Below are 16,449 nucleotides of genomic sequence, written 5' to 3' on the forward strand. Positions count from 1 at the left end.
TTCTGTTTGCTTTGTTCCATTTGGTCTGGTTCGGTTCAGTTTGGTTTACTTTGATCTATTTTTGTGCACTTATATAATGAGAAAAAGATATTTTTGAGTTGAAAGAACCTAATCCAAATCTAAATTAATTATAAAAAAATATAAATCTCAAACTCGGAATATCTCAAATCTTAAGCATAGCTTGTTACTATGCTTTTGTTGATCCACATTAACGTAGTATTTCTGTTCACTTCAGTACGACTAATTTAAGTGTAAGTATTTCTAAACATAAAAACTATGAATATACAAATGTAATATTTAAAGTAGTTATTCATTTATTTTAACATCATTACTTTCAAATATATTGCATGAGATTGATTATACATTTAAGAAAAATAAATAAATATATACATATATGTATTTATGTATAATTTTATTTAAATAAAATATTCAAATTATTCATTCTCTTAAAAGATATTATCATGATAATTAAAACTCAAATCAAACTTATACCGAATATGTATAATTTATTTTATAAATTTTATTGTAGAGAGACTACTTGTGATGGATAACTAAAAAATATAACACTAAAACGTATGAACCGAAAACAGAGTTTTAAAAAGCACAATGATTCATAAATATAAAGTAGAGTTGTAAGAAATAATAAAAAAATCAAAAGAAAGAGAATAACCACTTTTTAAAGAGAGAATATGAGAGGGAATAATAAGACATTTATAAAAAGTAATATGAGATGAAAAAAAAGTAAAAATAAAAAATATAGTAATAAACACCAAATTATCCAAGTCATGTTATGTAATAAAATAACATTATATTCTTATATACTATTTTTATAATGCAATATGATAACATCTATGAAATCAAAGAGAATAAAAAAGATAACAACTTAAAAACATAAAACTGAATCACATTAACTCAAAGTAGAGTTTCAAATAATAAAAAAAACAACCTAAAGTAGAGATGCAAGAAAAAAATTTAAAAAATCCACCAAAAATGAAAAAAAAGAAGAAGAGAAAGAGTAATAACCATTTGTGTGTGGAAAATGAGAGAGAGAGAGAGAGAGAGAGAGAGAGAGAGATAACCTTTTGTGTATGAAAAACTTATGAATAGAATGAAAAAGAAATTTGTAAATTTATAGTAAGAGAAGTGGAATAAGAAAAGCAAAAATTGAAGGAAGATAAAGGGATAGAGGAAATGTGATATTAAGGTAGATGGTATTGGGGAGATAAAAAGGTAAAAGTGAGGGGAAAAAGTTAGACAAAGTATAACAATAAGTTGGAGAATTAATAAGAAAAAAAAGAATTAAAAAAGGGATCATGTTAACGAATGCCCATAGGGCATTGGTTAATAATCCAATTTAGGAAAGTTTTGACATTATTTTTATGGAAAATGAAAAAAAATGTCAAAATATTAATTTTTTTATTTTATTTTCCTATAAAAACTTTCTTTAAATGAATTATTAACCAATGTCCTAAAGTCATTCATTAGCATTTCCTTTAAAAAAAAAGAAGAGAAAATGTTGAAAATGGGTGTATGATATGACCTTTGATGTGACTTAACAGGAGCGTAGTAACAATAAATGATACGTTTCAGCTTATATATATAATGATGAGTTCAAGTTACACTTAGTGTGACTTTAAGTAATGTTATATTGTTTAATTTTTTTTTCTTATTGAATGCAAAATTTGACAAATTAACCGTTAGATTATATTTTTTTTTATATCTTCTATGCTTGCACAATATATATTACTGACTACACGTTAGATTGCATTCCATTTGCAGCAGAAAATACTCCAAGAGAGTCTTGATTAAGCTGCATGTAGCTTTCTCAGGAATAACATCTCCTAAAGAACTAAAAGTGTTAACAAAAGTTTTAACAATCTACCTAAGGTAATCAATTATATTAGTTTTGAATCAGTCTTAACTAAACTCATTTACCTATTAATGTATCTTTGAATTTTACATATCCAAATTGGGTAGGGCATGTCCATCATCTCAAGATAAGTTTAGAAAACTATGATAAGGGTACACATAAAACACTATTTATAAAGAAGTTTATAGCAATCTTCCTAAGGGAAACTTCTTTTAATTATGGTATTTTCTATTCATTCTTAACTAAATTGCATTTGCTATTAACAAAAAAAATAAAATAGTAATCTTCCTAAGGTAATCAATTATATTAGTTTTGAATTAATCTTAACGAAGCTCAATTACCTATTAACGCATCTTCAAATTTTTATAGATCCAAATTGGGTAGCGCATGCGGCGTGTCCATCATTGCAAGATAAATTCAAAACACTATGGTTTTGCGTCAAAAGAAACACTTTTTTTTCCTAATTTCCCAGGTCACATGATCTTATTTTGTTTTTTGTTTTACAATAATTTTACAAGTAGAATTCTGATAATTTCATATTCAAGTTATTATTCTTTTACCTGCAAAGTGTAGATAGAACAAGGACAGAAAACATCAAGGCTAACAGAAACTAAGAAAAAGAACATAGTTAAAAATAAGGGTGATCTGACACAACTGTTGCAACAACATAAATTGCGACAACAGTGGCAATTTGTATTAAGAGATAGCAAGTAAACCTTGACCTTAGACAAAAGGCTAAGAAAAATATAGTTAGAAAATTCTTAAGTGCTCCCGGAATATGTAGAAATAGTGTTTAATCTTCTCACATTTATGGTGAACTTTATCATGCATTTACAGTTCTTAAAGAAGAGTCCAAATCTTCTGTCCTACTTTTTCTGTTTCACTCTATACTCTACCAATAAAAACTTGCCACATGTTCACCTAATTAATTAAATACTACTATTAATTAATAACGGTAGCATTAATAAGTCAATAATGATAGTATTTAATTAATTAGGTGAACATGTGACAAATTTTTATTGGTGGAGTATAGAGTGGAGCAGGAAAAGTGGGACAGAAGATTTGGACTCCTTAAAGAAGGGGGAGGTTTGGGTTTAGTGCACTGGACTTGGTCAGATGATGACATATATTTAAAAATAGACACGTATCATAATCCCAACGGATCCAGTGTCACTAGACACTAGACCTAATCCGGACTCCTTAAAGAAATAATAAATATTGCCTTATTAGAAAATCATAGTCACTATTACCAATTGATTTTAGGTAATTACTAAGGAGTCCAAATCTTTTGTCCTACTTTTCCTTCTTCACTCTATACTCCACCAATAAAAACTTGCCACGTGTTCACCTAATTAATTAAATACTATTATTATTGACTTATTAATGCTACCGTTATTAATTAATAGTAGTATTTAATTAATTAGGTGAACACATGGCAAATTTTTATTGGTAGAGTATAGAGTGGAGTAGGAAAATTGGGACAGAAGATTTGGACTCATTACTAAGTACTCCTGGAGTACCATAAATGCATACTTCCCTCCTCTTACATAATTGTAAGTTCTACTAATTAAATTTATGGTGAGACCCACAATTCATGTGAGATGATAGAACACGCATTTATCATATTCCTAGAGTATTCAATAATTTTCCTAATAATAGCAGTAACATCTCTATGAAATAAATGTTAATATTAAAAATAATATTAATAATAATACTACTACTAATAATAATAAGGCATTGTTGTGTAAAATAATAAATAACAAATATGATAGCAACAGTTCTTATAAAACTTAAAAGTATGAGTTCTTGTTTTTTCCAGGACTAATTTTTTTTTTTTGTTGAGAAACTCCAGGGCTAACTTGATCGTGTGGTGTAGTTCTTTATTTTATTTTTTTAATGAATGATTAGGTGGTCAACTTGGATCAACATATTAAGGAAAAAAATTATAACATTCTAATCAAATTCAACCACAAATAAAAAGTGGACAACATAAAATAATAATAAAAAACTTCTTTATACAAATAATACCTTTTCTTTAAAAAAAATAACAAATACTTTCTTAAAACAAGTCCACTTATAATATTCACAAGGAAACAAAAACCATGCGAAACACGGGTCAAGAACTAATATTTCTAAATTCTAATATCCATTTTGTTTGTGTTTTTTATTCAAAAACTAAAGAGTTTAATCCAAATATAATAAAATATTATACTTTTCAACATAATTTTTTTTTAAAAAATGAAGAAGAATTTTTGAATCCAAAAGTATAATGTGGCGTTTGGTATGGGGTAATGTTTTAGGATTCTCAGGAATGTTTAAAAATTCTCATGTTTGGTTACAAATCACGCTAAGGAATCAGATGCCAAGGGAATGTGGATTCTCCTCTCAGTAGGAATGTGGATTCCCTTTAAAACAGGTGGGAATCCAGATTCCCAAGTTTAAAGGAAATTGTATTTTTTATAAATTGACAATTTTAACCATTTTTTCATTATCATTTAAGCAATTAAGATCAAATATAAAACAAATTATTATGGATTAAATTCTTTTAAAATTATTATTAAGAATAAAAGCATTTGAGAATTTATATAGTTATTTTTGTATTGTACCTGTCATTTTGAAATGTTTAGACTATAATTTTAATGAATTTTTCATAATTAATAATTTATATTTGGTTTTTCATTATTTATTTAGATGAAGATTTTTTTTTTAAGGACTTGATAATTCACATTCAAATCTAAGGATAGAATAGAAAAAATAAATAATTCATTTAAGATTTCTGGGAATAAACCAAACATTATCATCTTACATTCCTAGGAATCTTAAAATATTCCCAATGAAACCAAATACAGGAATAGCTACATTCTTAGGAATGTGATTCCTAGGAATGTGATTCCTAGGAATCTGGATGACGAGAGTAATGTGGATTCCCCGTACCAAACGCCACATAAAGGTAATCTACAAAAAGAATCGATTTAAAGTCCAATTAGTCCAAAATTAATTGAATAGACAGAAATGGATTAAAGTGAACGGAATGAATAGAATTGGATCAAAGTAAACCAAAATGAACCAAAGGGAACCGAATGTACCAAATGGACAAACTGGACCTAGTAGATTGGATTGGACTAAATAGATCAAAATGTTATTATGACGTACCTCAAAAAGAACGGAGCGAGAATAAAGTTAGGATTCAACTTTTAGATATGATATAAATTGTTAAAAAATAAAATAAAAAAGTGGTTGTTGCCTAAGCTCAATTTTTTAGATGTTTTTCTATAGATACACCCTTCACCTCACATCTTACAAGACAACAACTTGTATAATTGTTAATATTTGATGGAATTACATTATTTACACATGAGATCACTATAAGTACTTGGTAAAAAGTAATCAGTCATGAGCTTTTTTAACGAATGCTTAGGGCATTTGTTGATAAGTTATTTTAAAAAAATTTTGATACCCATTTTTATCGGAAATATAAAAACTTGTAAAAAAATTAGTTGCTTTTTTCTTTTCCCTTCAAAAATTTGTAAAAATATTTCTTCAACCAATATTTTTAAAACGTCCTCTTTAATCATTATTTGACGCGTCCAAATTGTGGTAAAGTGCGGAACAAAGTCTCTCTCTCTAGACTTTTTGAATTTTGAAGTTTTATTTAAAATCATTGATAAATTATTTTGTGAAAAAAAACATTAATTGGCAAAAGGTGAAGAGAATATTCTATTTTGTATTGATTTTTATTTATTTGAAAATTTATAGTTTTTTAAAATTTTCGCCATCAAAAGAAAACCCGGAAGGAAAGAAAGCAAACGCTACCTTTTTGCAACGGACCAAATCAACAAGATATTAGTTTTAGAGCTATAGAGCATAGCTCGTTGATCAAAATTACAATCCACCCACCCACCCCATTTCTTTTCTGTCGATCGACGACCTTTCCTTTTAGGTTTTTGCAGATTTTCCAAAGAGAAACAATCAGAGGCATCGATGGGTCAAGCTTTTCGCAAGCTCTTCGATACTTTCTTCGGCAACTCCGAGATGCGGGTACACAAACTCACTCACTTTTACTTTTTTTTTATATAAACATTTAGGGCATGATAATCTTATGTGTATTAGAGCTCAATTTTTTGTTGGTTATTGTTAGGGTTGTTTGTTTAAGAATAAGCTAGTGTTTGATTTTTGTTTAATTTTATGTGATTATTGTCATGTTAAGTATGTGATTTTTCCCCCCATATTTGGTTTTGGGGACAGTGTAATTATTGGGAAAGTTTTGACAATATCTTGGTTAATTAATATCTTTTAGTGTTTTATAGCTAAATTAATAGCTCTCAGTCTCTGCCCAATAATTGCAGACTAGAAGCATTTAATTGCTTTGCTTAGGCTTAGTAATGATATAGTAACTAGGAAGCACGGACATGGGTATGGGGACACGAGCAATTTGTGAAAAATTATAACATGACACGATAGGTATTATGCCAGTATGACTCGGGTATGACATGGGTACAGCACCCCAAATGAAGCGTTTGTGCTTCCTTATAGTAATAAAACAAATATGGTAACAGATTGCTTAAAGGTAAAAAATTAGAGTCAGTGAATTAATTAAAGCATCACATGGTGTATCATACCAAGTTCTTCCTATGGGGGACACCGGGCAACGCCACTGAGCTACGAGGCTCTTCAGTCTTGGCGTTTGCCATACTAAGGTTGATGTCAGAAGAAGTTGATTAATGATAATGCATGCTTTAGTTGGTAAATATTGAAGAATGTATCTATGCTGCATGGTTGTAGTGATGATTAGAGGAGAAACTCATATGACCGAAGATTTAGTGACCTAATGGGGGTGTTCTAGATCTTGTACCTGGTGCTAACTGTTTTTTAATTTGTGGGTCCCTCAGTTTTAATGCAGTGCATCCTCACGTTCTTTAAATATCTAGGATGTAAGTTGAAATTTACTAGTTTTACTTTTCAGTCGTATGGTTTTTGTGGCTCTTTTGAGTTTGCCAGTGAACAAATGTCATTCTTGAACATCTTTGCTTCCTTATTGAACAGATTGTTACAAAATTGTGGATCATATTATCTGTGGAGATTATGACAATTTGAGCTACAGTACTACTACTATTTCGATTGGGGCGTTCCCCTCATCTTACACATTTATTGATACATAACCGTAGCCTATTAATAATGGAAGTTGCTTGTTGTTTTTCTGTTTTATTTATAAATGGTTATTTCACTGATAAGATTAAACTCCATATGATTAAAGCTACTACAAACCAGCAGAAAAATCTCATGTATAATACAATATGGCTACATATCATTGTTGAATTTGTTGCTCTTCCTGGAATTCTCCTTTGTTGTAAATTTCATATAAAACTTTTGGCAACATATTGATGAAATCAGGATAATAATGATGATGATTAAATTAATTTTCTATCTTTATCAATTTAATGCTGACCTTGTTGATGTTGCCCATGTTATTGATTTTGTTTAAAAGTTGCAAATTAAGCATTCTCTTTGGGAACATGGTGGGAGTGGTGATTTTGATGTGGCATTTAAAGCTGCATCTATCTTTCACCTTTTCCTTTTCTTTTCTTTATTCCATTTTTGTCACCTTTTCATGAGATTTTCAGTAGGAAACATGATTAAACTCAAATCCCTCTCTCAAATCTTTGTATCCAGTTCTTCTGATTTCATTGCAGCTTATACTTTTTACCAAATATTTACTGGTAGCATTCTCTTTATGCCCTTATTTATGCCATACCCGGGGTGTATTCTTTGTTAATTTTTTTCCCTTGTTAGGTGCTTCTATTATCAACAATTTTGTTTTAGTATCTTCCTCCTATATGCCTGACTTATAGTGATTATTCCATGATATGAACACAATTTATTATTAGCTTACTTGGAGCATCTTTTCTTATTTGTAATTTTTATTTGAGATGCCTTAGGTTGTGATGCTTGGCCTGGATGCAGCCGGCAAAACAACTATATTGTACAAGCTACACATTGGAGAAGTTTTATCAACTGTTCCTACAATTGGTAAGTCACTATTCTGATTAAAACATTTTTAAAAAATAAAAATAAATAAGTAATAAGATTTTATTGAGAGAGTGGAGTTACTTTATGCCCCAAAAGTTTTGCTAGTACATCTGTCCGTACAACATTGATTTACCAAAGTGATACCTCTTTTAATTAGAATCTCGTGTCAAAATCTTTCACAAGACCTTTTGGTCTCCACTTTGATTGATGTTGGGTACCTCTATGTGGGTTAATAGAGTAAAGGATGTAAAAAAATATATGGCTAACTCCAGTTTCCAATCGTTAAAACCATGGACAATTTTGATATTTCATAGGGAAGGTCTTCCTCCAACCGGCTGTTCAAAAGAATAATTTAACAACATTACGATGCATCTTTGTCAGTTGCAAATGAGTACAAATCTATACATCTCTTTCAGTGCATAATCATGTCACCACACAGGCTATCATGATAGAATCTAACCCTATTACCATATCCAGCTGCGTAACTGATATAACTTGCAAATTTGTCCCATAAGGCCATAAATGCTCTTATACTCTTCCTTGAACTACACCCATGAGCAGTTATAACATTCTCATCAATCCATTGGCCCCATGCATTCCCATTTTTGTACCAATCAGCCTTCTCCAAAGATTATTTTCTTCCTCTCCATAATCCAACAACCATTTCCCCAATTGTGCTTGATTGAAGCTGCCTAATTTTCTCACCTTCAATCTGCACAGTATTCCATTCCCCCAAATGAATCTTAACATATCTCCCAAAGGCAATTCCTTTGCAACTTCTCAATTTCTATTTACTACATAAGTTGGAATGGTTAATAGTGACAAATAGTATGTTGGCAGGTAAGATAATGTACTGTTCAGAAGAGTTAATCTTCCTCCCTTAGATAATCAAATCTTCTTCCATCCAGTCAATTCACACTCTACGTGTTGGGTCCAGCTGTAATATATGTTTTACAGAAAGTAAGTTATGGTTTACCTTTTGGTGAGCAGTATAATTTTGTTATTTAATTTATGTTCTTATCTATTAGTAGGTGGCAACTGAAGGTTGTTTTGTTCCTTTTCCAAGTTGCCTAATAAAAAGACATGAAGTTTTCTTTGTTTTTCATGAATGAGAATTTTATTTGAAAAAAAATTATATGTAGTTCAAATAGATTAATCCAAGGAAATACAAGCAGCAACATAGCTGGCTGCTGCAGACCATCTTCTCCAAGATACAAGATCCCTTTGGACTCACCTCTAGCTAGTAAAACCTATAGGCAACCTTTCTAAAGGTGCCTTCCTCATTTTTATTTGATCATCATGTGGCATTGCATTCCTCTGCAACCAAAGGTGGTATATAGAAGCTATCTGTATGGAACCTGCTTTAGCATAAAGCTTTTTCATGGCAGCGGCCCTATTCCATTCCCCACCTTTTTTTAAGCAGAGACCACCTTCTTGCTTTTGCACACATACTTTCCTAAGATACCATAGCTTTAGCAACATCTGTATCATTTCCCTTCCAAGGATATCTGTTAAATTATAGTTCAGTTATTTTGATAACATTGATTGGAAGAATGAAGATATCTGTCCAGTATACTTGAGTCACAATTTGGTAGCAAAGGATGGGTGTTTAGCAGTCCAAGAGTTGATTATCTTCACTATCAGTGGCTTGCAGTCTTGAGCAGTGAGTCTGCCTGAGATTAAAGAGACACCCAGCTATCTAACTGGAAGCTTCTACTCCTTAAATTGCAAAGCTGAAAGAATCTGCTCTTTCTTTACCTCACTTTTCCAAGCAAGAAGGGGTCTCACTTTTACTGGTATTATCTACTACACCTAATAATAGCTGAAACTCATCTAGTACCTTTATGTTCACTTGGATGGTAGGAATATCTGCTGTAGCAAAGATCATTAAGTCGTCTGAAAAACAGAGGTGATAGTGACATAACTGAATTCTAGCAAATTTAGGGTGGAATATAAACTCCTTCCATTCCTTCACAGCTTTAGTCAGTATACTTGAAAATACCTCTACACAGCTATGGCAAATAAATATGGGGATAAAGGACCCCTGCCTCAGCACCCTTTTTCCCTTAAAGTACCCAACCAAACCCCCATTAAGAGCTATGTAGTATTGAGGAGTAGAGATGCATTCCTTAACCCAGGCATAAACTGATCAGGGGTACCAATTCCTCTCAAACAATGCAGAAGAAAGTTCCATCTCACAGAGTCATAAGCCTTGTTTAGATCTACTTTGATGGTACATATAGTCTTTATCCCTACTGAGCTAGAAGCACATTCTCCCCAATATTTCTGTCTTGTATGAAAGCAAGACACAAAGCTTTTTAATGAAACATTTTTGAGGAAGAAATTATGTGAGAATATTGCCACGAAAGCTTTCTTTTTCCATAATCTAGATTCTAGGACAATAATGCAGTAGTTATGTGAAGAAATGCATGAAAGTAAACATAAATAGATAAAAAAGGTACTTGTTTGATCTAATGCAATTAGATAAATTTTTTCACCTGAATAGAAACATGGTTTGGGTTCATGAAGAAAAAAAGAAAGAAAGAAAGATTTTAGAAATTTAAAAAAAATGCTAGGTTCCTTGGTAAGGGGAAAATCATGCTACATTAATATTTTTTCTTCCGTAAAATTTCAAGGGAGCTTCATATCTTTTTATTAAATGGAATCACTGTCTGCAAAAAGCTGACAGTCGGACATGATCTATGTGGGTTTGTCATTGGTTTTCCATCTTGGAAATTATTTTGCTTGTCTTATATAATTTCTCAAACCTTTAATCAGTTTTTGCATTTAAAAAATCCCATAGTCACTAGTATATTCCTGGTTTGTTGTAGGTTTCAATGTGGAGAAAGTTCAATATAAGAATGTGATATTCACTGTTTGGGATGTTGGTGGGCAAGAAAAATTGAGGCCACTCTGGAGGCATTACTTTAACAATACAGATGGACTGGTGAGTAACTTCAATGGTATTCCTGGATTATGATTACTTTCTAGAGGCATTACCCTTTTTTCCCCGAATTCAATTTGCACCAAGCAACAAAAATATATGTTTCCTTTTCATTTTAGTTCACAATTGCTTTAGTCTGTTTGGTTTCTTTACTTTGTTCCATTTAAGTTATTGGTCATTACTTCTTAGTTATGCATTGAAGCTGAAGGCACATAGAATTATATAATTATCTTCTGATTCTTTTACTTTTGTGTTGGTGTGGTCTTGATAAAACTAGTTGTTTTTAATGTATTATTACTTCGCTAGAAAATTTTTTGTTGTTATTGATCCTTACACACATGAAAGGAAGTCATACATCCATAAAAAAAATGTCTTTTTTCAGATCTATGTTGTTGATTCCTTAGATCGCGAGAGAATTGGAAAAGCAAAGGCAGAGTTTCAGGTTGTATATTCAGAAAGGTATAGTAACTTGAATACAATCATGTGGGTAATGGATTCTCAGTTGACCTACTAATCTTCTTTCAGGCCATCATCAAGGATCCATTTATGCTCAACAGTGTTATCTTGGTGTTTGCCAATAAACAAGACATGGTAAGTTTCATTTGTTATATCTGATTTTCTTGCACCTAAATGATAGAAGAATTATGTATTATCATTTACACATAAAGTAGGAAACTTTTATGTCAATCATAGGAAAAATATGTTTTGAAAATTTGATTTTACTTCGACTCCTAGACATCAAGCAAATCTCCCCACCTAGTGATACATTTGAGATGGACAAAGATTGGAAAGTGGCCTGAAAGTCTAAATAGAATGTGGTTCTTTTGGAACAGCTGGTTAGATAAACATAAGCAGAAAAGTGTAGCATTGCATCAAATCTTTTACTATCTTTTTGGACTCTGTAGAATTATCTATGTCAATATTTGAGACGTTTATTTTATTCTCTTTTACAGTAAAATTATATATTTTCCTCTTTTATATCTATGTTTGCTAAAAACCTTCTTAGTTTGATTGCATAATTGAACAGTAGGAATTTTCTTCAGATCATTTGTAAAACTAAAGCAACGTTTGACTGGGCTGGAGTGCCTGCAGAGTTGCTGTTGGGTTCAGCAGCTCATGTGTGGTTGACTGCCTTGTAGCACTGCACTCTGTCACCTTTTAAGTCTACGTTGCAGTATACTGGTTTGACTTTCTATGGATTATGGACTGGGGTTGAGCATATTGGGCAAACCTGTTTGATCCTAGCAAATCATCTTTAAAATCTTCAGAGAGATGTGGACCTTAGACATTATCGATTTGGGATCAGGAGTAGAATTTCTATGGGCACAAAATGTCTCTCTCTCTCTAAATAATTCTTTTGACTAGTGAAACGGCAGTGTAAGATGTACAGGTTGTCATCTAAATTGGCAAGGTTTCCAAAGATTATAAGTATTATGACTAGGTTTTGTAGTTAGTATTGTTGATGCCTTAAACAGGATACAAAGTTGGATTTTCAGGGTTGGCTTGAATCACAACAGCATATTAGAAACAGAATGTGTATGGAAATATATGCTAGCTTAACATATATAAAAACCCAAGGTAATTTTTACTGGGCTGTCTAAAACTTTGAAATTAAGTCAAAGCTTGGTACCTAGGTTGCACCGACACGCCCTTTTTGGCGACGTGTTGGTGTCCGAGCAGTGTTTTTTTTTTTTTTTTTTTTTTTTTCGCATCTCCGACACGTCCGACACGCCAGCAATGAAAAAAAAGAAAAGAAAAAAAGAAGAAGAAAATCACAGATTTTGAAACCCACATCTCAAATTCGAAACCCACCCTCCCTCTGACCTCTGCCCGCTGCCGCTGTCCTCTGTCCCTCGCCGGAGCTAGATCGGCGAGCTCCATCGACGTCGATGCTGCCCCTGTCCCTTCCGATCTCTCTCTCTCGGTGTGGACAACGGGTCCAACCACTTCTCTTCTCTCTCTCTGTTTTTTTTTTTTTTTTTCTTTCTTTAAGATATTTGGGTGAATCTGATTCTGAATGGGTTACTATTTACTAACGCATTTTGTGTTATAACTTATAACGCGTTTTGTGTTTTTTTTTTTTTTTTTTAATCCCACGTATAAGGCACTGTGTTATACTTATTATTATGATTTTTAAAATTTTTTTTTTGTTTCTTCACTCAGCCTTTTATTTTTCCTTATAAATTATAATGTTTATTATGAATTTAGTGATTTTTGTTTTTGTGTAGTCCTTACATAATTTAAATTCTAGATATAAATGTATTTTATGTTTAAAAATATTAAAAAATATGTCTAAATATGAAATTTAATTAATTATTTAATTGCCGTGTCCACGCCGTGTCGTGTCCTTATTTTTCAAAAATTGCCGAATCCCCGTGTCTGTGTCCGTGTCGTGTCTGTCCTTGTCCGTGTCCGTGCATCATAGCTTGGTACTCTAAATAGAATTATTTGTTGAATTTTTCTTCTTATGTTTAAGATAAATTTAAATCGCTTTTTTTTTTTATAAATATCAATTAGGATCTCAAACTGTTGACTTCTTGTGTACTGGAGACTGGAGAGGTCCGCCAAAATAGAATCTTTGCATCCAAAACTACTTTCTGTGAATCCATATATTGAAATATTTGCTAAACCAATAGTTTTCTTCCAAAAAAGGTGTTCTGTCACATATCTTGGTTTCTATTTACTTAAAACATTCATGGGCTTCTAACTGAGTTCAAAACTAAACAAAACCTGTTGCTGCAAAAAGCCAACAAGGGGAGGTGTAAAATGAGAATGCTGTTAATGCACGAGTTAAAACTGGTTTTCCTTGTCATTTCATCTGTACCGATCTTGTTCACTTGTCTTATTATGTCTTCACCTGTTGTAATTTTTTTCTATTACAATTTAGTTGTCAGATTTGGCTGTACATTTTTAGATTGTGAGTAAACTCAAGGAACATTTGGTGGTTGTTTAAGCCTTCATTCTTCAATAACTTCACACAAGTAATATAGTGCAGGCCACTAATAAATCATTGGAAGAAGTATGTTTCATATTTCCCTATCAGAAGATGTTCTCCTCATAACCTTATCTGCAGAAGTATTGATCTTTGACTAACACACACACTGCTATGCATATAGTAGTCCAATGGAACAATGTAATTACTTGATACTGTTTTTCTCCTTCTCCTGTTCAGAAAGGAGCAATGACACCAATGGAAGTATGTGAAGGACTAGGTCTGTTTGATCTCAAGAACAGAAAATGGCATATACAAGGGACTTGTGCGCTTAGGGGAGATGGCCTTTATGAAGGCTTGGACTGGCTAGCTGGAACTCTCAAGGAAATGAAAGCTGCTGGATACTCTTCAGTTGGCACCTCATCTTTCTAATTGTCCAGGTTGAAACTCTCTACCTACTAGCATCAAAAAGAGGGCAAGCCATCCATTCCATTTTATATCTCATCCACTTTTTCTGCAGGGTTGTAAGTGGCCTTGGTTCTGTCAATTGATAAAGCTGACAAGTCAGCCATTTGGACATCAGAAGATCCTGACTAGTATAAATTTTTGGGCTGTTCTAAAGCTGATGAAGTTTAATAGGTGCTTATTATCAGGCCTTGACACTTAAACATGTGATTTCCTCCAATGTATATTGCAGACGCAGGCCCTGCCTTTGATAAATATAATTCCAATCTGGGGATCTATGTGTGCTTTGAATTGTCCCCTAGAATACTGTTTGCATATATTCTAAATACTATATAGAAGGTTAATGACATTTCTCTCTCTCTCTCACACACACACACACACACACACACACACACACACACACAGAGGAATGCTTTGTGCATTTATGGGAGATGAACAATGTGAGATTGAATTGGTGTGAATTTCTGAAGCAAAAGCTCAAATCTTAATGGTTTAGGGAAGCTGTCAGGGATACCATCATGAACTTGGTATGTGGTTCCTGGTGATTATGCATGAGGAGGATACTCAGCAAAGATCTCCATGTAGGGAATTTTAGTGCTGGCATAATTGAACGTTTCCATTTGATATAGGAGAGGGCAAGCTTTCGCTTATAATTGATTGGCGTGAGTTTTTACCGTCAATGTCTTGGAAACTGGGTGACGAAATAAATTCTGATTAATAAGACTATTTGGAATTAAATCTCTTCTTGCGGATGACATTGCCACTTTGCCAGCACCCAAAAATTAAGCTCATATTGTATCGCTTTTTTTTGCAGTTTTTGTGAGGTCTATTTAATTGCTAGAAGGAAAACTCTCTCTCGCTCTCTCGTGGCTATTGCAATAACCATATACTTTGTTTTTCATAAATGTGAATATTCATTGAAGTAGCAAAAGAGATACATCTCTTTCCCAAGCCTCCATGACCGCAGAAGGAAGAGATAGACAGTTACAAAAGTAAGAGATATTTGAGTACAAAACAAACTTGCTTAGTTCGTGAGCTACAAAGCTACAAAGTTAGCATCCCTTTTGATTCAACAAAATACAACCCACAAAAGAATTATCCAAGACTAATGCATCACTTGACTGTGGTAGAATCTCCCAACATGCCTCCTCCAAATTGTTATTTAAGGCATTAATACAGATCTTAGAATCACCCTCGACAATTATACTTTAGAACTTTTTATCTCTAATCAATTGCAAAGCCTAAACTATGGCAAAAACTTCAGCAAAAACAGGAATGCATGCCTTTATACTCCTAGCTCATACTTTTAGAGTATGTTTGGTTGGAGTGAAAACATGGATGGAAAATAAGGTGGAAAATGACATTTTTCACCGTTCAGTTTAGGAGAGAAAACAAGAGAGACAGAAAATAGGGAGGAAAATAATCTTGGATCATTTTCCACCGTTTGGTTTAGGAGAGAAAACAAGAGAGACAGAAAATGGGGAGGAAAATAATCCCTCTGGGCCTACATTTTTTTATCCTCTCAATTTGGGAGGAAAATTGGGAGGAAAAGATGCTGAATAATATAATTTATACAAATACCCTTACTTTATTGTACTCACCCACTCTTCTCATTTTCTCACTATTTCTTATATATTATATAACAATGACATAATAGTCAATTTATATAAACTACATTTTCCATTCTCCCATTTTTTTCTCCAACCAAACAAAAAAGTTTTTTACTCTCTTACTTTTCTCCTCCTCCAACTAAACACATATAAAAGAAAACTAAATATTTCCTATCTTTCCACTTTTTCACTCTTCCAACCAAACAGACTCTTAAAATATCTTTATTTTCATCTCAAGTAACAGACAAACCGTTATCATAAAATGGTTGTATGTATTAGTATATTGGTGCCGTGGAGTACTAGTTTTTAGTCTTTTGTTCGAAAATTCTCTCAACCATGTTCATATATTTCGCTGACGCTCTCATTCTCAATAATTTTGTTCAAGCTTGGCCATGTCTAATTTAATCATACAATCACTTATATTTGAAAATAAATTCAAATTAGAACGGCAAGCAAGCTCTCGTAGCTCAGTTGGTTAGAGCACCCGTTTAGTAAGCGGGAGGTCTTGAGTTCGACTCTCAACGAGAGCACAACACGTATCTTTTCCTATATACGATCAGATTTTTGTTTTTGTTTTTTTGTTTTGTTTTGTCATCTTTCT

The 16,449-nt window shown here is 32.4% G+C and overlaps 1 protein-coding gene and 1 non-coding gene across 3 annotated transcripts; both read left to right on the plus strand.

Moving 5' to 3' along the window:
- Positions 1–5,453: 5,453 nt before the first annotated feature.
- LOC142619793 (uncharacterized) lies at positions 5,454–14,587 on the plus strand. Of its 2 annotated transcripts, XM_075793077.1 has the most exons (7): positions 5,454–5,908; positions 7,807–7,897; positions 10,729–10,844; positions 11,224–11,283; positions 11,367–11,432; positions 14,014–14,213; positions 14,294–14,587. In XM_075793077.1, the coding sequence occupies exons 1-6, from the start codon at positions 5,852–5,854 to the stop codon at positions 14,203–14,205; spliced, it is 582 nt and encodes a 193-aa protein (XP_075649192.1). In that variant the 5' UTR covers positions 5,454–5,851; the 3' UTR covers positions 14,206–14,213; positions 14,294–14,587. The 2 variants fall into 2 exon arrangements, with proteins under 2 accessions (XP_075649192.1, XP_075649193.1); XM_075793078.1 differs by having other exon boundaries at positions 5,621–5,908; positions 14,014–14,587.
- Positions 14,588–16,304: 1,717 nt separating this feature from the next.
- Positions 16,305–16,378, plus strand: TRNAT-AGU (transfer RNA threonine (anticodon AGU)). The gene has a single exon. It is a non-coding gene; the product is annotated as a tRNA-Thr (tRNA).
- Positions 16,379–16,449: the final 71 nt, after the last annotated feature.

This window comes from Castanea sativa, chromosome 12, assembly GCF_040712315.1.
Source record: "Castanea sativa cultivar Marrone di Chiusa Pesio chromosome 12, ASM4071231v1".
Lineage (NCBI taxonomy): Eukaryota > Viridiplantae > Streptophyta > Magnoliopsida > Fagales > Fagaceae > Castanea > Castanea sativa.

What these genes read in the sequence shown, in the direction of transcription:
- LOC142619793 (XM_075793077.1), top strand. Translation starts at nt 5,852, where the DNA reads ATGGGTCAAGCTTTTCGCAAGCTCTTCGATACTTTCTTCGGCAACTCC. An exon ending in TTAACAATACAGATGGACTG is followed by an intron (nt 10,845 to 11,223) that starts GTGAGTAACTTC and finishes GTCTTTTTTCAG; the next exon opens with ATCTATGTTGTTGATTCCTT. An exon ending in TTGCCAATAAACAAGACATG is followed by an intron (nt 11,433 to 14,013) that starts GTAAGTTTCATT and finishes TCTCCTGTTCAG; the next exon opens with AAAGGAGCAATGACACCAAT.